This window comes from Megalobrama amblycephala, linkage group LG2 (genome assembly GCF_018812025.1).
Source record: "Megalobrama amblycephala isolate DHTTF-2021 linkage group LG2, ASM1881202v1, whole genome shotgun sequence".
Lineage (NCBI taxonomy): Eukaryota > Metazoa > Chordata > Actinopteri > Cypriniformes > Xenocyprididae > Megalobrama > Megalobrama amblycephala.
Window position 1 is genome coordinate 44,218,213 of NC_063045.1, and position 22,525 is coordinate 44,240,737.

The 22,525-nt window shown below is 39.0% G+C and overlaps 3 protein-coding genes and 1 non-coding gene across 5 annotated transcripts in view; 1 reads left to right on the plus strand and 3 right to left on the minus strand.

The window, feature by feature from the left end:
- The window catches only part of nlgn2b (neuroligin 2b), a 106,860-nt gene extending 99,386 nt beyond the window's left edge, over positions 1 to 7,474 (plus strand). The window contains exons 5-9 of one of the 2 annotated variants that reach the window (XM_048178018.1): positions 103 to 288; positions 3,507 to 3,784; positions 3,898 to 4,051; positions 4,958 to 5,324; positions 5,438 to 7,474. In XM_048178018.1, the coding sequence (XP_048033975.1) occupies positions 103 to 288; positions 3,507 to 3,784; positions 3,898 to 4,051; positions 4,958 to 5,324; positions 5,438 to 6,359 (1,907 nt within the window). In that variant the 3' untranslated portion in view covers positions 6,360 to 7,474. The remainder of the gene's footprint in view (positions 1 to 102; positions 289 to 3,506; positions 3,785 to 3,897; positions 4,052 to 4,957; positions 5,325 to 5,437) is intronic. The other variant, XM_048178026.1, reaches the window with a different exon arrangement.
- Positions 7,475 to 8,426: 952 nt separating this feature from the next.
- epob (erythropoietin b) lies at positions 8,427 to 17,933 on the minus strand. Its single transcript, XM_048178036.1, has 5 exons — positions 17,744 to 17,933; positions 15,364 to 15,491; positions 15,199 to 15,285; positions 13,935 to 14,099; positions 8,427 to 10,467 (listed from the first exon to the last, which is right to left on the minus strand). The coding sequence occupies exons 1-5, from the start codon at positions 17,757 to 17,759 to the stop codon at positions 10,303 to 10,305; spliced, it is 561 nt and encodes a 186-aa protein (XP_048033993.1). The 5' UTR covers positions 17,760 to 17,933; the 3' UTR covers positions 8,427 to 10,302.
- trnal-uag lies at positions 15,695 to 15,776 on the minus strand. Its single transcript has one exon. It is a non-coding gene; the product is annotated as a tRNA-Leu (tRNA).
- Positions 17,934 to 20,288: 2,355 nt separating the features above from the next.
- Positions 20,289 to 22,324, minus strand: LOC125259991 (endonuclease domain-containing 1 protein). Its single transcript, XM_048178048.1, has 2 exons — positions 21,971 to 22,324; positions 20,289 to 21,179 (listed from the first exon to the last, which is right to left on the minus strand). The coding sequence occupies exons 1-2, from the start codon at positions 22,274 to 22,276 to the stop codon at positions 20,571 to 20,573; spliced, it is 915 nt and encodes a 304-aa protein (XP_048034005.1). The 5' UTR covers positions 22,277 to 22,324; the 3' UTR covers positions 20,289 to 20,570.
- Positions 22,325 to 22,525: the final 201 nt, after the last annotated feature.

Below are 22,525 nucleotides of genomic sequence, written 5' to 3' on the forward strand. Positions count from 1 at the left end.
CTCAGGCTCAGAATGCTTGATCTTGATCAACATGTATTGATCATGGTCTTTTTATACCTTTGGTCCACAGGGTCTGTTATCTGACTCTCTCGCTCTCCACAGGTTTTTTGAGCACCGGAGATCAGTCTGCAAAAGGGAATTATGGGCTACTGGACCAGATTCAGGCTCTACGTTGGCTCAATGAGAACATCGGACACTTTGGAGGAGACCCAGAGAGAATCACCATATTTGGCTCCGGGGCTGGAGCCTCCTGCGTCAACCTTCTCATCCTGTCCCATCATTCTGAAGGTTTGAACCTCTATTGCTGTGATCATCATCAATAAAGTTCACCCAAAAAATTACTCATTATTTACTTATTTTAGGATGCTCATTTGTGCCTGGATCTGTTAATTTTTTTCAATAATGCATATAAAATGTAGTTCATACATACACTACCATTCAAAAGTTTGGGGTCGGTTGCTGTTTTTATCTTTTTCTTCTTTTGAAAGAAATAAATTCTTTTATTCAGTAAGGACTCATTAAATTGATCAAAAGTGACTGACATTTTATAACGACATTTATAACGTCTCAAAAGATCAGCATATTAGAATGATTTCTGAATGATCATGTGACACTAAAGACTGGAGTAATGATGCTGAAAATTCAGCTTTGCCATCACTGAAATAAATTATATTTTAAATGTATTTAAATTGAAAACCTTTCTCTTAAAGGATTAGTTCACTTTTAAATAAACTTTTCCTGATAATTTTTCTCACCCCCATGTCATCCAAGATGTCCATGTCTTTCATTCTTCAGTCGAAAAGACATTCAAGTTTTTGATGAAAACATTCCAGGATTATTCTCCTTATAGTAGACTTGAATGGGCACCAAACGGTCGAAGGTCAAAATTAGTTTCACTGCAGCTTCAAATTGTTCAAAACGATCCCAGATGAGAGATAAGGGTCTTATCTAGTGAAACCATCGCTCATTTTCTGAAAAAAATTGAAAATTATATAAGTTTTAACCAGAAATGCTCATCTTGAACTAGCTCTCTTCTTCTTCTCTATTTGAATTCCAGCAGTGTAGACGCTGCTAAGCGTAATACTGCCCTCCACAGGCCAAAGTTTGAACTAATTTTTATATGCAATATCCTAGTTCAATAGTATATAACAATTAGTTCAAACTTTGGCCTGTGGAGGGCAGTAATACACTTAGCAGTGTCTACACTGCTGGAATTCTAATAGAGAAGAAGAAGAAGAGAGCTTTATATAAGCTTTATATAAGGTTAAAACTTATATAATTTTTGATTTTTTTCAGAAAATGAGCACTGGTTTCACTAGATAAGACCCTTATTTATCATCTGGAATCATGTTGAACAATTTGAAGCTGCAGTGAATCTAATTTTGACTTTCAACTGTTTGGTGCCCATTCAAGTCTACTATAAAGAGAATAATCCTGCAATGTTTTCATCAAAAACTTTAATTTCTTTTCGACTGAAGAAAGAAAGACATGGACATCTTGGATGACATGGGGGTGAGTAAATTATCAGGAAAAGTTTATTTAAAAGTGGACTAATCCTTTAAATTGTAATATTTCACAATATTACTGTATTTTTTTCTTCAACTAAATGCAGTCGTGTTGAGCGAAAACATTAAAAATCTTACTGACCCCAAACTTTTGAATGGTAGTGTAGAAAGTCTTGAATATACCTCTTCTATGATTTATTTCAATATTAAATTTCAAGTGGTAGTTACATAACTTATCAATGGAGTGACAGAAAGCTCTCCGATTTCATTAAAAATATCTTCATTTGTGTTCCGAAGATGAACAAAAGTCTACAAAAGGTAAATATCTTAAAGTAAATAATGACAAAATTTTCATTTTTGGGTGATCTAACCCTTTAAAGTCTTTAAACCTTTTTATGCTATAAGTTTTTATAATATGCTATTCTATATTCTGATTTTTTTAATACACTGATATATTGTGCGGCTGTGTGAAAGTGAGACTGCACTGCCTTGCGGTGTGTGTGAGTTTGTGTGTGTGTGTGAGACTGATTTATACTGCTATCTCGAGATCACACGTGCATCTGCATTTGATGCCAGTTTATAATGAGTGCTGTGTGATAAAAATGGAGAGATGTGAGACAAATTTATAATGAGCAGCATGTACAACTATGTGTGTGTGTGTGATGCAGAAGTGTTGGACTGCAGCTGAGCTGATTCTTAATTGATTTCATAGGGAACTGGAGCTGGGGGGTCTTGCAATAGAGTATAGTGTGTGTGTGCGTGTGTGTGTGTGACTGGGGGGTGGGGGAAACATTTTAATAATTAATAACAGAATCTGCAGATGAAAACTGTGGGACACTTTACATAACGGTGCAGCAGGGTTCTGAAATCCAAGATGGTTTCCTCATGCTTATCCAGAGCGTTTTCGAACACTGCTGAGTTCACTTTGTCTCACTTTCACTCAAGTAATGAATCAGAGTTTCCTACCTGCCCTATTTACATCACATTAAAACAAGCCCCTGACTGCTGGTTCATGTAGTTATTGGTTCCACCTTGTTGAAGACCATGTTAGCATGTCGACTTATTTCTCTGACCATTAAAACTAGCTTCATATAGCACAGTAGCACAGTTCCAAAAGTCTGAGACCAAAATGTAAATCTGGACTTTAGTATGCATGACACATTGTGAAATCAAATATTTTGAAAGATTAAATAATTAAATACACATCGCATGGCATCTTCGTTCCTAATGCAGAGGCCAATTGTAATCTGATTAAAATTTATACATACTTGACAGCTACAGGTCTGTTAGTCTAAGAATCTATTCTCTTCTGAAGATAAAGGGATAGTTCACCCTAAAATGAAAATTAAGTCATTTTTTACCTCGCTTGCGCTCATCCATATAATGGCAGTGAATAGCGACCAGCATCAAGCTTTTAAAAAAGATGCAGAAGTATCACAGAATGGTCCCATGCAACACATGTCATATATTCCAAGTGTTCTGTGGGTATACAATAATGTTTGTTGAAAGTTTAATGCATTATTTAACGAAAGTCCTGACCTTGGCCTTTTGCACCGAAGTTTTTTCTGACTCACCCAGAAAAAGTGCACATGTTGTGAGAAATCAAGATTAATAAAAACATGTAATACAACTCCCAAAAAAGTATCCATGTACTTTCTTCACGGAGTTAAATATCTCCAAACCTGAACTCAGAATGGCAGTTGACAGATGTGAATGTGATAACTTCTTTTTGCGATAAACACAACATATATATTCACCTAAAAGAAGAACGTATGGAGATTGTATTTCATGTGGCATTTTTATTAATCTTGATTTCACTCAAAGTGCAAAAAATGTAACTGTACATTTATTATGATGGAAACAAGTTCCACTGGCCTGTGTGATGATAAAGATATTCAGTGGCTTTATCTTGCTCATGGTCATGGGACACTCAGTGTCCACATTGACTCACTCACATTATAGTCTGCTCTCTGACTTTTCTTAGTCATTGCTTATATCTAGCCCTGGTTTCAGGTTTGTTCCAGAGGGCCATTGCTCAGAGTGGCTCCGCCATATCCAGCTGGTCAGTGAACTACCGGCCCCTGACGTACACCAAGATCCTGGCCAAGAAGGTGGGCTGCAGCTACAGTGACACTGCAGAACTGGTGGACTGTCTGCGAAGGAAGAGCTTCAGGGAGCTGGTGGATCAGGATATCCAGCCTGCCCGTTACCACATCGCATTCGGACCAGTGGTGGACGGCGATGTGGTACCCGATGACCCTGAGATCCTCATGCAGCAGGTGTGATTTTGGACACTGCGAAGTCCCCGAGTTTAGAGTGATCCCAGAGTCTAATCATGACAGTTAATTAGCGAAAGTGGGTACTGTGGGTGACATTTGTGTAATGTCCTCAGGGGGAGTTCCTGAACTACGACATCCTACTGGGTGTGAACCAGGGTGAAGGACTGAAATTTGTAGATGACAGTGAGGGTGAGGATGGAATTTCAGCTGCTTCCTTTGACTACACCATATCCAACTTTGTGGACAACCTATATGGATACCCAGATGGTGAGTTTCACTAACACAAGCATACACACTTGCTGTAGTAGACCAGTGTTTGCAGTGCCATTGACGCCACTGGATCAACAGTGCAACAGCAAAAGAAATTATACTATTCATTCATTATTGTATGCATGCAGAATTAATTTTTTTTTATTCTAGAAATAAATTTAATAATTTGATGATTTAAGAGAAACTGCAAAGTAATAATAACCTATGCTCGTTTAACCCATCCAGTTAGTGCACACACATTAGGGGAAGTGAGTAGTGAACACACACACACCCAGAGCAGCCTTAGTGGGCAGCCATTTTTGGGAGCAATTGGGGGTTAGGTACTGGGCACCTCAGTCATTGAGACTCGAACCCGCAACCTCCTGGTTACCAGTCTGACTCTCTAACCATTAGGCCACGACTGCTCCCTAATTTTTGGAATATGATTACATAATCAGTTACTACCCAGCACTGAAAGTTAATTAGAGGATGGTATGCTAATTTAGCCGGCTCATCTGTTAGTTGTATACTATACTAAATGCAGGACTGTTTATTTGCTAATAAAATGTAAAATTTCAGTCAATAGATTTGCTCTGTGGTCCAAAGAAGATTCTGCAGGATGAAAACAATCTTGCACATGTCTTCAGCAAAAATGGGCATTGAGAACACATAATACATGCACATCAAATGTGCCATTCAGGACAGTCCCACAGATTTCTGCAGGAAATACTGACATACATGTATACACATTCTTTTAGCGGTTATTCAAGGTAATCAGTCTAATTTTACCCCTCACCTTGGGTGCCTCTGTCTCATAGTCTCCTATATTGGGTCAAGGTGCCCTGCTTTGTGGACAACCAACTCTGTCTTTCAACACCCAACATCCATCTTTTTCTCTCTTTGTCTCTCTCTGTCCCTTCTTAGGTAAAGACATATTGCGGGAGACTATAAAGTTCATGTACACAGATTGGGCTGACCGTGACAACGGTGACATGCGGCGCAAAACTCTACTTGCACTTTTCACCGATCACCAGTGGGTGGCGCCAGCAGTGGCCACAGCTAAGCTGCATGCCGAGTTCCAGTCCCCCGTTTATTTTTATACCTTCCACCACCACTGCCAGACGGAGGCACGACCCGAGTGGGCAGACGCAGCACACGGTGATGAGATCCCCTATGTGTTCGGTGTTCCCATGGTGGGTGCCACAGATCTATTTCCCTGCAACTTTTCCAAGAATGATGTCATGCTCAGTGCTGTAGTGATGACGTACTGGACCAACTTCGCCAAGACGGGGTGAGAGATGATCTGTTGAAAAATTGTTCATTCAATGAGACCAGAATACAAATGCCATTTTCTTCTTCTGTCCTTTAATTTTCCTCTGACTTTGTTTCAACTTTTTTTTCCAGTGATCCGAACATTCCAGTGCCACAGGATACCAAGTTCATCCATACTAAGCCCAATCGCTTTGAAGAAGTTATCTGGACCAAGTTCAGCTCTAAAGACAAGCAGTACCTCCACATCGGGTTGAAGCCTCGCATCCGGGACAATTACCGTGCCAACAAAGTTGCCTTCTGGCTTGAGCTGGTGCCTCACCTCCACACCCTGCATGAGGAGATCATCACCTCCATAACCACACGACTGCCGCCTGGTGGCCCGCACCGGACTGGCTGGAAGGGCACGGGCCAGAATCCAGGCACACGCTCTACTCGCCACCCCACGGTTTCGACTTATCCGCCTGACCCGGACCTTGAAGGTTCCGAACACCCTCCTGAACGCTTCCCGTTCCCGAGCGACACGAGGGACTATTCGACGGAGCTCAGTGTGACGGTAGCAGTGGGTGCGTCGCTGCTCTTCCTCAACGTTCTGGCCTTTGCTGCGTTGTACTACAAACGTGACAAACGGCACGAGCTGCTGCAACGGCGCCATCGCCGCCTCTCGCCCCAACGTGGGGCGGGGCCGGGTGTCGGCATTGTGGGGGCTCCGCCCCATAACGACCTGGCACTGAGCCAGGAGGAGGAGCTAATGTCCTTGCAGATGAAGCAGCAGAGGGTGGAGCTCGACCACGGCACGCCCCTTCCGCCACGTGGTCTCCACGGCGACCTGGAGCCCCTGAGACCACCCGTGTGCCCGCCAGACTACACTCTGGCACTACGGCGGGCCCCCGAGGACGTGCCACTCATGACGGCTAACACACTTTCCATGATCCCCAGCACCATCACTGGCATGCAGCCCCTCCATGCCTTCAACACTTACCCCCCTGCCCCTGCACCAAGTGCTGGGCACAGTAACAACGCCCTGCCCCACCAGCACTCCACCACACGAGTATAGTAACCCCTCGGAGGGGACCAGGCCCCCAAACGCATAGGAACACAGACCTCCGGTACTAAGAGTGGTGCTCTACATGGATACTGTCCATCCCACCACTCCTCTCCTTTTTAAGTCCACTCCCAGCACACACTATTTCTCTCGTTCTTTCTTGTTTTACTCTTCCTGCTCCTTTTGTTCTTGGATTGAGTAGCGGAGAAAGTTTTGGGTGGAGAAACGTCAGCCATTTTCCCCACTCAATACAGCAGCTATCCCCTCCCCTGTTTTATTTTTTCTCCTGATTTTTTTTTTTTTTTTCTCACGTTCCATTGACGTCTTTCTCTTTCTTTTTCTTTTCTTCTCCCCGACAGTCTTCTTCTGCTCTTCTGTAGCTGTTTCTAGTCCCCCAAAAAAGAACAGTTTTTCCTACTTCGGACTGTTTTATAAATCAAGAAAACATACGTGTAAAATATGTATTATTGATAACCTTATAAGGCTATGAATGAAAAAAAAGATTCTACTATCTAATTTTTACCAGCATTCTTGTGCCAAGTACTGTGATCATCGTCCAATCAGACGCAGTCTTGTGGACGGACGTGGAGAGAATCGCCTGAACTGGATTTATTCAAGGAATTTGCAGAATTGAGAAAAAAAAGTGCCAAATTTGTTTTTGTTTTCTTTGGTATCTTTCTCGTTTTTATATTTGTTTTTGCTTTTTGTTTTGCACTGTCACTGTTATTTGCCTATGGGGAGAAATGAACAACTAGATACAACTACTACAAATATCTATATAAAAAGTAAAGATATAGAATAATTAAATTATACCTTGATTGCGCTTTGGGAAATTTGCATGATTTATTTTTTATGAGGAAAATGGACATCTTGAAGAGAATTTGTTCCGCATTTTGAGATTCAAGACTCTTCATTATTTGTCTTTTTATTGTTGTTGTCTTTTCTGCAATAGTCTTCTCTCTCTTCCTTTCTCTGTCTCTCTCTTTTTTTCTTTTTTTTTTTCTTTTTTTTTTTTACATCAGCTATATTTTGTGCACTTCATTTGGAGATTCTTTTCCCTCTGTAGATACATGGTCGTATCCGGAAATGAAACTGATTCTTGACGATAATAAAGAGGATAAATAGTTCCCTTCTTTTTTCATTTATAATTACGGAAGCTGTACGACAAAGCTCATCTCAGAGAGAAGGACTGATCAGATCCACGATCCTCTCCTCTCCTCTCCTTTTTTATCCCTTTTTATCTCTCTCCGCTCGTATAGTCCTCTGTAGTAACCCGCGCATTACGCCACATTGAGTTAAGGAACATTCGCTGTCTCTCTTTCTCTCCGTTTCTCCATAAAGACTCAGACTCTGCTGAGTTGGACGTCCAGAGCGACGGGATCAACACCTGCGCCCGTCCCCGCACAGCTGGAGTCTCTCCGTCTCTCTCTTTTATCTAGAGCCCAAGAGAGCTCATGACGTGTCCTGAACATTCTTCCCCCTCACTGACACTGACCTTTGAGTGATTATCTCAGTTTGAGCTCACTTGTCATCAGGCGGACATCTTGTTATATGCCCTGTCACAAGTCCCCATAAGACCTTCTGATTCAACCTCTCACTTCACAATGCGTTTTTCCAAAATCTCTCTTTCAGGGTGCCGAGAACGATCCGGCCAAGAGGAAGTGGGAGACGTTTCGTTTGCATTCGCGTGTAAGTGCGTGTGTATGAGGAACGGGACAGATGTGGCCTCTAAATGAGCTCTGGATACTGACTCTAGAAGCTTCGTACATCAGGTTTGAGCCACGGTGGCGGTCAGAAACTAAATGCACTACCGTAACGCAGCCTGAAGAGGCATACTACACTACAGTGGACGAGGCATCACCCCTCACGCCACTTAAATATACTTTTATGATCCATAACGCAAGCGACTGTGCAAACCGATCTCATCTCCATCCATTTTTTGTTCTCTCGTCGTCTTGTTTTTGGAGTTTCTTGTCGGTGGGTGGATGAAAAACACACAAGACCACTTTCTGTCATGCCATGACGAAAAACACAAGATGCAAACTGTACATTTTTATAAGTGTAAGAGATGACATGGTCTTTGTAAATATTTTGTTTATTGTTGGGTTCACGGCCTATCGTATCCACTGTAAAAACAGGTGCAAGCTCATTCAGCCAATCACATCCCTCCACCCGCGATTCTGAAGACCCTTATTAGATTTTCATTTGAAGGTTTACAGATATTAAAGCTTCTTTTTGACAAAAGACATTAAATCGTAATGAATGTTGAGGGAAGCGGGAATGAAGCGAATCCACATTAGAGGATATATTGAGTCAAGAATGAGCGCATTTGATGAGAATAATTGCATTTGGAATTCAAATTTGCTGCAAGACCCGACAATGCGGCGGACAAAAGAATCGCTGGCTGCATCTGATTCTGTTTCGTTTGAAAAACAGAGGGTGGAACCGTTCAGGCCCTAATCAGAATATTTTGTTGGAGAGAGTTAAATGAGAAAGTTTATATGGAGAAGCTCGGTTTATTTCCTCATACGAGGCCGTAGGATGCAAATCGCTCGAGTCAGCCCTGTTTTTTTCTTTTCTTTTCGAGAGGCCTGCTGTTTGAGTCATTCTCCTGGGTGTTCTTCATTACGCTTCAGTGGACTAAATGACACTGTGGGGTGTTTGTTTTCTCTTACCTGGTTGTAAGTTCTTAGAAATTTAATGTTACCCAAACCATTGGAGATTTGTTGGAGTAAGGGTGGGATTTCACAGAGTTCTGGCTTATCTCTTTGTTGTGAATTTGAGCTGCATATATTTCAAAGTAGAGAATTTAAACAGTTCATATTTTTCTACAAAATAAAGGGAGAGAGATGATTCTACCGGCAACTGACAGACATATAAAGCACACTTTCACCAGACATACATGGTGATACTTTTTGTCTGGGTTGCCTATGTATTATAGAGGATTTAAAGAAAAAAAAAAACACAACTGTTGAGTATTAATGCTTGGTCGCCAAAAAAAAAAAAAAGACTTGCACCTGTTGAGTTTCATTTTGTTGAATTACAGCAACGTAAAAAAAAAAATTAAAAAAAAGGCTTGATGAGGGGACTGTATGACCGCAACGGGTCTAAAGAATGAAATTCATATTTCTATTTCCTATACAGGCTACTACACACTGTATGTTGTGTATCTGAACTGGACAACATTAAAAAGGTTATTAAACATACAGACAGGCCTGTCTCCTTCTTTGTATGTTGTGCTAAATTATGTCTACTTTTAAAAGTAATATGAACCATTTTAATTGCTTGTTTTATTTATGTATACTTACTGTACAGTTTCATTTAAACTTGTTGTTTTGTCCTCTAGGTGGAAGCATACTTCATACCACAGTATGCAGCCTCGCAGTGTTGTGTTCACATGGCAAACCCTGCTGAACCCTAAACAGACCTTTGGTCCTGCCGTTAAATGTACACATCTCACAGAGAGGGACGTGTCCTGCGGTATGCATACTCAGAAGTGACATTGCTTACTAAAAAAACAAACAAATAGCAGCACATTTCATGGATGTGTAGAAAAACTGAACATACAAAGATAATTAAATAAAAGTGTCTCATGTGTACTATAGTCCAGGTGGCCTTACATCCGGACAAGCTGTTCGCCAAACCGCTATGAGCCTTTGAGCCTGCAACGAGTCCACTCGTGGGCTCTGATCTGTTCCTCCGCAGGTTCTTCTGCCATGTTCGCCTTGTTGAATAAGTCAAGGTGTCACTACCGTTTTGCTTCACTCTGCACACGATGCATACTCTAGAAACATGACTGCAGGCTTTTGAATGCAGTAGATCATTTAAAGAGCGACACCCGGACAGTATAAGCTCTTTAAGATTGAGGAACGAGTCACAATCAAGCGTTTTTGTCCGGGTTTGTGTGTGTGTGCTTGACTGTTGTAAACAGTTCCTGAGCTCCTCCGAGCTCGAATCAGCTGTTTTGCCGTTGGCAGGCTGGTGCAGCTGAAAGCAGGAGTCTGACTTTCCCTCGCAGGAAACTGCTCTGCACCTGCAGAAGTTCTGGGAGAGAGGAGACCTCCTGCATCTGTGAGCTGGCAGGAGCTGAATCATCTGGAAGAACTGTGGACCTGGCCTGCTGTGGAAACAGAACGGACTCATTAGGGAAAATTGATCATCCCAAAAATGTACTGCAGCTCTAAAATGTGATTAAATCAGCCTTGTAAAATAGTCACAACACGTAAAACAAACCAAGACAGTTTTCTACTGGTAAAATCGACTACTGCTAATGGCTTTAGCTACTAAGCTAGTTACCCATCCCATTTCATGTATTGTACTCAAGTGTTATATTTTAAGCATGATTCATTATATTTAAGCGCTGTGTGAATGGTTCACTGATGATGATTGATATATACTGATGCGGCCTTTAATTCATTCTCATAGTTACACACAGCAATGAATCATATATTGGGTCTGTGTTTACTATGGTGCAAATCCCATTAGACTGAATTACTTATTTTAACTGCAATAAAATCACACACACACACACACACATACAATTATTTAGGCATCTCTATTGTCTATTCAACTGGCATTTTATTTATTTATTTATTATTGTAAGTGTTAAAAACCATTTAAAATTTTAAAATAATAATAATACTTTTATTCAATTTGTTTAGGGTGCATTAAATTGATCAAAGTATATATATATACACACACACACACACACACATATATAATATATGGGTCAATCCAAAGTATGTAAGGTAGTACAACTAGATCTCTTTTATTGAAACTAAAAGGTTTTAATTATATTTTGCTATATATAAAGGTATTTTAAAGGTGCCCTAGAACTTTTTTTAAAAAGATGTAATATAAGTCTAAGGTGTCCCCTGAATGTGTCTGTGTGCTCAAAATACCCCATAGATTTTTTTAAATTCATTTTTTTATTTTTTATTTTGGGGCATCATTATAAATGAGCCGATTCAGGGCTACTGGCCCTTTAATTCTCGTGCTCTCCGCCCCCGGAGCTCGCGCTTGCCTTAAACAGCATAAACAAAGTTTACACAGCTAATATAACCCTCAAATGGATCTTTATAAAGTGTTCGTCATGCGTCAGATTATGTGAGTATTGTATACTGTTATATTGTTTACATTTGATTTTTAATGAATTTGAGGCTGTGCTCCGTGGCTAATGGCTAATGCTACACTGTTGGAGAGATTTATAAAGAATGAAGTTGTGTTTATGCATTATACAGACTGCAAGTGTTTAATAATGAAAATAGCGACGGCTCTTGTCTCCGTGAATACAGTAAGAAACGATGGTAACTTTAACCACATTTAACAGTACATTAGCAACATGCTAACGAAACATTTAGAAAGACAATTTACAAACATCACTAAAAATATCATGATGTCATGGATCATGTCAGTTATTATCGCTCCATCTGCCATTTTTCGCTATTGTTCTTGCTTGCTTACTTAGTCTGTTGATTCACCTGTGCAGATCCATACGTTACTGGCTGCCCTTGTGTAATGCCTTTCATAATGTTGGAAACGTGGGCTGGCATATGCAAATATTGGGGCGTACACCCCGACTGTTACGTAACAGTCAGTGTTATGTTGAGATTCGCCTGTTCTTTGGAGGTCTTTTAAAAAAATGAGATTTATATAAGAAGGAGGAAACAATGGAGTTTGAGACTCACTGTATGTCATTTACATGTACTGAACTCTTGTTATTTGACTATGCCAAGATAAATTCAATTTTTCATTCGAGGGCACCTTTAAAGATTTTGAAGTGCCAAAAGTTCATTCGGTTTAACCGTCCAAAGGCCAATAGAGCCATTCCATTTGTGATTAAAATACACTATATTGCCAAAAGTATTGGGACACCCCTCCAAATCATTGAATTCAGATGTTCCAATCACTTCGATGGCCAAAGGTGTATAAAATCAAGCACCTAGGCATGCAGACTGCTTCTACAAACATTTGTGAAAGAATGGGTCGCTCTCCTGACCTCAACCCAATAGAACACCTTTCGGATGAATTAGAGCGGAGACTGCGAGCCACATCAGTGCCTGACCTCACAAATGCACTTCTAGAAGAATAGTCAAAAATCCCCATAAACATACTCCTAAACCTTTTGGGAAGCCTTCCCAGAAGAGTTGAGGCTGTTGTAGCTGCAAAGGGTGGGCCAACTCCATATTAAACCCTACGGATTAAGAATGGGATGTCATTAAAGTTAATGTGAACGTAAAGGCAGGCGTTCCAAAACTTTTGGCAATATAGTGTATCTTAAAATGTAATAAATGTATATATTTTTATTCTGCCTTGATTTTATAACATCATATATCAACATAGTGCAAACTGGTATTAAAATTATGTGTAGAAGTCGTGCTTTATTATGAGAAAGAATTTCCAGAAAAATTAATTTCATTGATGTCATTCGGCGTAACCAATATAAAGGGACCATTTTAGATCAAGTCATGTGGTCAATATCATGTGACAGGATGTGACATCATTCAGACACCTGCACAGGTCCACATGGTCATGAAGCAAAGTAACTAACTCTCTCTTAAAAATGAATGCTTTCAGTTGCTCATATGCACGTTTCCCGAAACATCAAGTCATTTGGTACAAACGCTATAAAACATGGAAAATGTTGTAATATTTAAAAAACTTGTAGTAAATATAAAATGTTTGATTGTCCTAACTTGCTAGCTAGCTAGATATCAGACTGTTAGCATTGTTTGAAAATATCGTCATTCGGTATAACCAAAAGGGTCATTTGGTAAAACCGAAATTTTGGTTAAACCGAATGATTTTTTTGGTGACAAATTTTGTCCATCTTGTGAAAAATAACAAAAGCAGTGTTAACTGATTATAAAAACCACATAATCTCATTGTTAACACTGAATAAAACTTCAAAATTAATTATATCTTCATTATTTATGTTTTTTTTTACACTTTTAAAAACCTTATTCAAAAAAATTTAACAATTTTTCCACAAAAAAATTAAGTAGCAAAGCAGTTTTCAACATTGATAGTAAGAAATGTTTCTTGAGTACCAGGTCAGCATTTTAGAATGATTTCTGATGGATCATGTCTAAGATTTTAAAAATCTTAATTATTCCAAACTTTTGCCTGAGCATTAATATATTGCTATCGCTGCAGTTTAGAGTCATGTCTAAAGCTGAGCTGTTCTTGAAATCATTTTGCACTTTCATGACAGAAGTAGGTTAAAATATGAAGTTCCCTAAAAGGTCAGTATCCTACTATTGCAACATCCTCCACTCACGACAGCTATTATGGCATGCCTGCAAACACACAGACATGCAGCTCCACAGCACAGCACTGCACTTCACCTCACAGTCACTGAACTATCAAGCTTTGGGGAAACAAAACGCACTTCCCAGAATCACGCCGCCACTTTGACTGCAGCCAACATGAGAGAGAGAGGAATTAAAGGGCAGCCTGACTAAACCTGCACGTTTACACAATTTCCTAGAATGCCAAATTAGTAAAGAGGTTCATGCTGGATGTTGATGTCAGAACTGTCAAGAAGAAACAAGACTTCTCTCTGACAGACATCAGCGGTTATTATACCTGTAAATCAAGACTGTGCAGGATCTGGCCGAGGCTGTGGATGTTACTGATGTTGTTATCCAGAGTGCTGGCCAGAGGAGAGTTGCTCACTGTTATCTTCGCTGTACTCAGGGCTTGAACCAGCAGAGACAGTCCAGTCTGGACTTCCACAGCCTGACTCTGAACCTGGACACATAGATTTACACCATCTGTCAATCAGTAGAAATGCTTTCACACTGCTTTGTAAAATACTTACAATAGAATACACTTGCTTTCAAGGGTTAGTTCACCCAAAAATGGAAATTCTGTCATTTATTACTCACCCTCATGCCGTTCCACACCTGTAAGACCTTCGTTAATCTTCGGAACACAAATTAAGATATTTTAGTTGAAATCCCGATGACTCAGTGAGGCCTCCATAGCCAGCAATGACATTTCCTCTCTCAAGATCCATAAATGTACTAAAAACATATTTAAATCGGTTCATGCGAGTACAGTGGCTCAATATTAATATTATAAAGTGACGAGAATATTTTTGGTGCGCCAAAAAAATAAAATAACGACTTATTTAGTGATGGCCGAATAAATGAACATAAATGAATCAGTGTATCGAATCATGATTCGGATCGCGTGTCAAACTGCCAAACTGCTGAAATCACGTGACTTTGACTTCAACACGCTGATTCATAACGCTCCGATGCTTCATGAAGCAGTGATTTGAAATCGGCCATTACTAAATAAGTCATTATTTTGTTTTTTTGGCGCACCAAAAATATTCTTGTCGCTTTATAATATTAATATTGAACCACTGTACTCACATGAACTGATTTAAATATGTTTTTAGTACCTTTATGGATCTGGAGAGAGGAAATGTCATTGATCCCAATGGAGGCCTCACGGAGCCATCGGATTTCAACTAAAATATCTTAATTTGTGTTCCGAAGATTAACGAAGGTCTTACGGGTGTGGAACGGCATGAGTGTAAGTAATAAATGACAGAATTTTCATTTTTGGGTGAACTAACCCTTTAATATTCTGTAAAATAGAGTTAAAGCACCTTTAACTGATCAATGAATGAGTTTGTGCAGAATGGATATTGATGTTTGTGTAATATGTTGTATTAATGTTGGTTTTATGCTGCTTTATCACAATAACATAAAAATTACAAAAAGTGAAAAATAAATATATAATATAATATAATATAATATAATATAATATAATATAATATAATGATGCTTTTACACCACTGTATTTGGTCATTTTAAACATAGACATTATGACTCACGTCTATATGTTCCCAAACAGCGAAGTCTACTCTAGTCAGAGGAACAAAGTAGGATTTCATCACTCCACAGCCTCCTCTGCAACCTCGCTGAGAGAACAAGAGACAGATGAAGTGATGTTTCTGAAAATAACATGTCATTCTGTGTGAATCACATAGAAACCTCACCATGATGACTTCAGAATCTCGAGCTTCTCGAACAAAGTGGTCCAGAACCCTCAGGTCGCAGATGGGTCTGAGGGGCGAGACCTGGTTTCCACCCAGCCACACAAACACTATCAAAACTGACACCAGACCTGAACAGACAAGAGAGGCACTGTTACTGCAACCAGACCAACTAGACCAGATGAAAAATGGACCCATATTCAAAGAAACTTCACTGTGCCTAATCTGAAATTTTATTGTTAATTTGTAACTGGTATTCATTCACATACAGTTACACAAGCACAATATTTAATGCTAAATGAGAGTTTTGTGATACATCAGACATTTAAAGTAATGGCAGCGGTGGGATTCGAACCCACGCCTCCAGAGAGACTGGAGCCTAAATCCAGCGCCTTAGACCGCTCGGCCACGCTACCCACGGAGGTGCAGCGACAACAAGTGGTTACACATGCAAAACACGTTTTACACAGTTCAGGTGAAATGCTACATTTACCAGGATTCATTAGTGTATTGTAGCACCTTATGACTAGTCTTCGTTTCTTTATCTCCAGGATAAAATCTTCTGAATAGTTATATGATTCATCATTCTCTGTCACTACTGTTAAAGGATTAGTCCACTTTTAAATACACTTTTCCTGATAAATTTACTCACCCCCATGTCATTCAAGATGTTCATGTCTTTCTTTCGTCAGTCGAAAAGAAATGAAGGTTTTTGAGGAAAACATTCCAGGATTTTTCTCCTTACAGTGGATTTCAATGGCTACCAACAGATTGAAGGTCAAAATTACAGTTTCAGTGCAGCTTCAAGGGCTTTAAACGATACCGGATGAGTAATAAGGGTCTTATCTAGCGAATCGATCGGTCATTTTCGAAAAAAATACAACCGTTTATGCTTTATAAACAAAATATCGCCTTGAACATACTTTCCGCTTCCGCATTCTTCATAACGCTTACGCTGAATGTTCTACGCCTTCCTTATTCTACTTACGGAACGAACGCGGCGCCAGTTTCGTTTTTTTCCGTAACTTGAATAAGGAAGGCGTAGGACATTCAGCGTAAGCGTTATGAAGAATGCGGAAGCGGAAAGTACGTTCAAGGCAATATTTTGTTTATAAAGCATAAACGGTTGTATTTTTTTCGAAAATGACCGATCGATTCGCTAGATAAGACCCTTATTACTCATCTGGTATCGTTTAAAGCCCTTGAAGCTGCACTGAAACTGTAATTTTGACCTTCAATCTGTTGGTAGCCATTGAAATCCACTGTAAGGACAATAATCCTGGAATGTTTTCCTCAAAAACCTTCATTTCTTTTCGACTGAAGAGAGAAAAACATGAACATCTTGGATGACATGGGGGTGAGTAAATTTATCAGGAAAAGTGTATTTAAAAGTGGACTAATCCTTTAATACTGGGGTCGCAGCTCTAAACAGCATGAGCTTTTTAAGCTTTATAGCTGCATGGGGAATGCTGTCCAGTGTAGTGTTGATGGGTTTTAATTAACCCCAGTAACTCGAATATTTAGAATCGGTAACGTATAGGGCTACTAAAAAGATTCATTCATTGAATTATTTCCTGGTTCCTGAAGGTTGCGTGGTTACAGTAGGTGGTGGCAACTGGCAAGTGAATAGGTGTGACCGATCTGTGTATGACAGCAAAGTACCGCGAGAGCAGAAGGAGCCGTATGTTTTCGAATCGCTCTCGCGGTACTTTGATGTCATAACGATCGGTTTGCGCAGCGCCGCATCAAGTTGAACACACCACATTACTTTGATGATCATATTCACTTAAAATGTCGCAGAGTCATCAGCAGGTTCAGTTCTTTCACAAACAAAAGATGCCTTGTTCGTTTAATTTATAGTTCAGACAGACTCAAAGCACCGACTCAGGGAATGGAATCCTTCAGTAGGTTCAACCAGTTAATTCACAGCCCCACTAGTTAGGCCTACATTATTATAAGTGTGGAAAACAATATTTGCTGCAGCTTAATATTTTTGTGGAAACACTGATACATTTTTTCAAGATTCTTTGTTGAATAGGAAGGTCAAAAGAACAGCACTGATATGAAACAGAAACTTTTTGTTGAATAAAAGTATTAATTTCTCTAATTTAAAATCTTACATAGCCTACCCCAAACTTTTGAATAACAGTATCACGTTTCCACACAAAAAAGCAAAAATATAAAATAAAATAGTTTATAGGCCTATTATAAACTAGCTATTAAATAGGCTAAAATAATACAACAGGACTAATACTTAAATGCAAAGAGAATTGTTTGACCGATATGGCAAGGATACAAACGTGAGTATTATTACGACATCACACAAATTTTATGTTTAATTTAGCTCCACCTTAGATTTAAAAAAAAAAAAAAAAAATCTTACCTGAAAACGCTTGCATCCGCAAGCTGCATTTTTAAGATGCATAATGTTCTTAAATCCGACTTTTATGTTCCTTTTTGCACAATCTGCAGATCGCAATGTGTGCAGATTTCAGCACAACACGTAGTGCACTATATATGACTCGTTCATGACCCTGTTCCTCGTGCGTCCTTGATAGTATTCCAGCGTGTGTTCTGTCTGCGCTGTTTGGCAGTCACTGTGTTGCTCAATATACTTTCAGTGTACAGTCCTGTGACGACAGTGGTCTCACGTTTGAGGGGACAAACTTGTTAAACTTTCCCAGAAGCACTAATATTTGGTGACTGTATAAATAAAATTATAAACAAATATTACATCATACGTCTTGTTGAAAGGGAAAAAGCTGCAGACCAGCTTAAACCAGCTCATTTGTACGATTATTTAATATGTTTTGTAGCCTACGTATCAAAACTGTTATAATCCAAGATTTATTCAAGAATGTTTCTTCTAACTGGAAGAATGTCAAGATTAGTTTTTTTTTTTTTTTTTTTTTTTTTTTTGACACCAGCACCATCTAGTGTACAAATAGGCTACTGAATTAAATCCAGCATCGTTTGGTCACAGCTGTAGAAATAGGTTATCCTGCTCAGGTTGCTCGCATGGATTATGGGTCAGGCCCTGGGGCCCTCCTTAACACTAGTGTCTTCTGAACACCTTATTGCAGCTTGGATGTTATATATTTGGGCCTTGTGTTGATTTTGGACTGAGGGACATGTGTTAAACTCCCAAGCCTGAGGCTCTGTAATAGTTAGGGATATAGAAAGCATCTGATTTGTCAGTGTTTTTGCTGACCTGGGATCAGGGGCCTTTGATCATTTACATTGGGCCACATGTGCTTCCAGAACAGGAAAAGACTCCATACTACTTCCATCTTGCACAGAAACCAGCAGCAAAGAAAGAAAGAATCATATAATTTATTCCCTTGAGTTCATTTACCATTGCCATGCAAAATTACCATTCATTTACCATGCAAAATTACAACTGCCAGCATAATATTAACCAAAGACAATTTACAGAAGGGAATACAATGGAGAATATGTGTTAGAGAAAGAGAGAGTTAAGGCTTTTTCAGCCTTATTTGCATATCCTTCCTCATTTGTGTCTCTCTGAGATTAGATTACAGCCTTAAGAAATGAAAGGAATATCCCACAAATTTGCTAATCTCACTCATATGGTATCAGTTTCCAGTGGTCAATCATTGAAGACTTTATGTGACCTGCAGTATGAATTAATCTGCACTTTCATAGCTGTATTTCCTTACAGTCCCATTTCTTTAAGAAGCCGTTTATGTTACTTTAAAGGGAAAATATGGATGGTTCGTAGTTAGTTATTTAGGCAGAATATATGGAATTGTTAGGTCATACAGAATAACAGCAAGATGTGGGCAGATGTTCTTGTATGGCCATAGGTTTCAAGGCCACTGTCCCTGCAAATGTGCACAGGCTAACAACTGTATCTTCCAAATTCATCTATTTTTCACATCTTTTACCATGCCATTTTTTTTTCTTTTTGTCCTTAGAATAATGACCAAAAGTTTGGACTGTCTAGAACTTACAAAATGCATTTTTATAATCCTAAATTGATAAACTGATCAACTGAGTATCTGATTTAAAAATCATAATGAGACTTTAATTTTGTTCATAACTCTTTCTCTTCCTGTGTTTCTCACAAAGTTATATTGATTTGAGTGTCTGTTACTGAAAATTATTCCTGCTAATCATATAAAATTGTGATCAAGTGGGGGTAATGATGAAACTCAACTAGAATTGTCCAGAGGTTTTATTGGTTTGTATCAGTCATGATATATTTAATCAACAAGGTTGGAAAAATGTGACATGTCAGCTATTTTGTTTTCACACACCATCTTATATCACCCATAAAGATCACCTGTTCATCCTTAAAAAAACACAAACTAGAACTTCAGGTGGTGTCAGTGAACTACGTAGCATTATGCAAACTGAGTTACTTTGTCACGATAACTCTGTGCATATAGAATGATTAATGTTTAGATAAAAGCAATAAAATAGTTGAAGCAGAGAGCTGACAGGAAAAAAATATTACACAATAGTTTCACACCAAATTTTCCTTAAGTATTCTCAAAAATATGATTAAAAATATTTCATAGACCTACACACTATACCATTCAAAAGTTAGGGGCTGGTATATATATATATATATATATATATATATATATATATATATATATATATATATATATATGTTATTCCTGTGATGGCAAAGCCAAATTTTCAGCATCATTACTCCAGTCTTCAGTGTCACATGGTTCTTCAGAAATCATTCTGATATGCTGATTTGCTGGTCAAGAAACATTCTTATTATTATCAAATAATATTATCAACAGTTGTGCTGCTTTTCTGGAAACCATGATACAATTTTTTTTTCCTGGATTCATTGAAGAATAGAAAGTTAAAAACAACATTTATTTGAATATATATATATATATATATATACACACACACATATCTATATATTATATATATATAATATATATATATATATATATATATATATATATATATATATATATATATACACACACACATATATATCAAATGTATTTACTGCCCTTTTGACCAGTTTAACGCATCCTTATTAATTTCTTTAAAAAAAAAAAATCTTGTATAATAATGCGAACCAAATGCGAACCATTCTGTAGATTGTTACATTTAGTTGTTATTTCAAATCATTTTCTATAAAGAAAACACAGAGAAGCTAGAGGAAAGTAGAAAGCAAGAAAAATGAAACCGCTATAAGCAGAAGGCAGGTCGGATCATTTAGAATGATGAAGGTAGGGAGGAAGAGGTGAAGGTGAGACGCAGTTATCATAGAACAGCTGGAAGTTCTTGTCTACGGCCATTCTGTTTGTCAGGTAGCTCTCCAGATCCAGCACTGAGAGCTCTTGGACTGTGTTCCCCTCCTTTGCATTCTTGGCGAGGGCCGCTTGGGTAGGGAAACGGATGCGCACGTTGTGTGGCGCGTTCCGGTCGTACTCGGTGCAGCAGTAGGCAGACCACACATCTTCGGGGATGGCAACACGGTCCTGGTTGTTGCGTCGGATCATGTTTCCGGTAGTGGTAACCCCAGTTACGATGTAGGCTGTGCCCCGGCAGAAGTTGTTGAGGCGCACGCGGATGCGCTCTTCGTGTTGGCGCCATGGACCGATGTTGAACTCGCGGATTTCGGGCACGACGTTGGTGAGCGTGTAGGTAGCCGCTCGGTCCTGGGGGTCTGACTGGTGCTGGTCTGGATTCAGATGGCCTCGCTCGTACAGAACCACGTCAGAGTAGTCATCCAAAACCGCCTGGCTGTCCTCAAACTTCATGTGCAAGTATCCGGTGGGGAACGGCAACATGTTCCCATTCCCATCAAGCTCTGCAAGCTGGGAAGTAGGTCACCACATCATTAAAATCATAAAAAGGACGCCATTTCTCTCACTCTTAAAAATGAAAAGGTGTCACTGGGAACATTTTAGTACTAAAATGTACATACCTAAATGGTACATGCTGCTAGTAAGCGATTGTAATCTGGATTACGTAATCAGATTCCAAAAATTAAATACTTGTAGTTTGAATATATTGTTTAAAAAATAAAAAAATACTCCTAATAAAATTACAGTTACTTTACATGAAAACTTAATATTCACAAAATGGCAGTAAATTATTCATAATTCATAGATTCTCTCTAATTCTTCTTTTTTATCTTTTACATTTTCCTTTCTAAAAAAGCCTATTGCTTATGTTTGGAAAATCTTCCAGTTTTGTGGAAGATTGCACACACAGACCAGCCACTGTCAGGTGGTTATAATTACACTGAAAATTAAGAGGCCACACAGGATAAACAAATCAAATATTTCATCTTTTTTTAGTAAGTATTTTATTTTGATTGTTTTTTGTATTTTTATATCATTATGGTACAAGATTATCCTATTCAAATCAATGTGATAAATGAGTTAAGTCAAAAGTAATTAAAAAGTAGTCCGATTATATTACCTAATGTGTAATTCAATAGATTACTTTACTAACTTTTTCAATTTTCATCAAGTTGTATTCTGTAATGGACTACAATTTGTAAGTGATCTACCCAGCACTGCATATTAGTAACTTTCAAAAGGGTGCTACCCCTGTGACAGCTTTGTTCACCTTTTTTTTCTGAGAGTGAATAGTTTCATACCTGAGGTTCATACATCCAGGGGTAGTCCACACGCCGATCGCCTTCTGTTTTCTTGAAGGTGTACGCAGAGTAAACTGGGATTCGGTTTTGGGAGTCGTACAGAGTCACGTATCTGGGTTTGTCAGCGTAGCGCTGGCAGATCTTCTTGAGCTTGTCACTTCTGAAGCCGCGTGGAGGGGTGCCCATATACAGTGAATCCTTGCATCTTTCAACATGGTTGAAGTCTTCAACCACAGTTGCAGTTCCCCAGTGTTCGGAGAGCAACATTGTAATGGCAAGGCCCAGAAAGATGACAGAGGGATGCATTTTAGTCAAAGGAATTTCTCGACTGTCTTACTTGAGTGTTTCTTTGATAGAATGAGCAAGTGAGAGGAAGTCGAAGCTGGTTCCTTTGAATAGCTTTGATTAGATAAGCAAAACAGAACTGGTGAGACTTTGCCTAAGAGAGAAGAGTGTAACAGCTTCATGCCTGTCTTCCAAGTGAAGTTGTACAGGATCTAGGATACAACATTGTAACATTTTGACCCAGTTTCATGTTGCTTTTTTTCTAGCTCA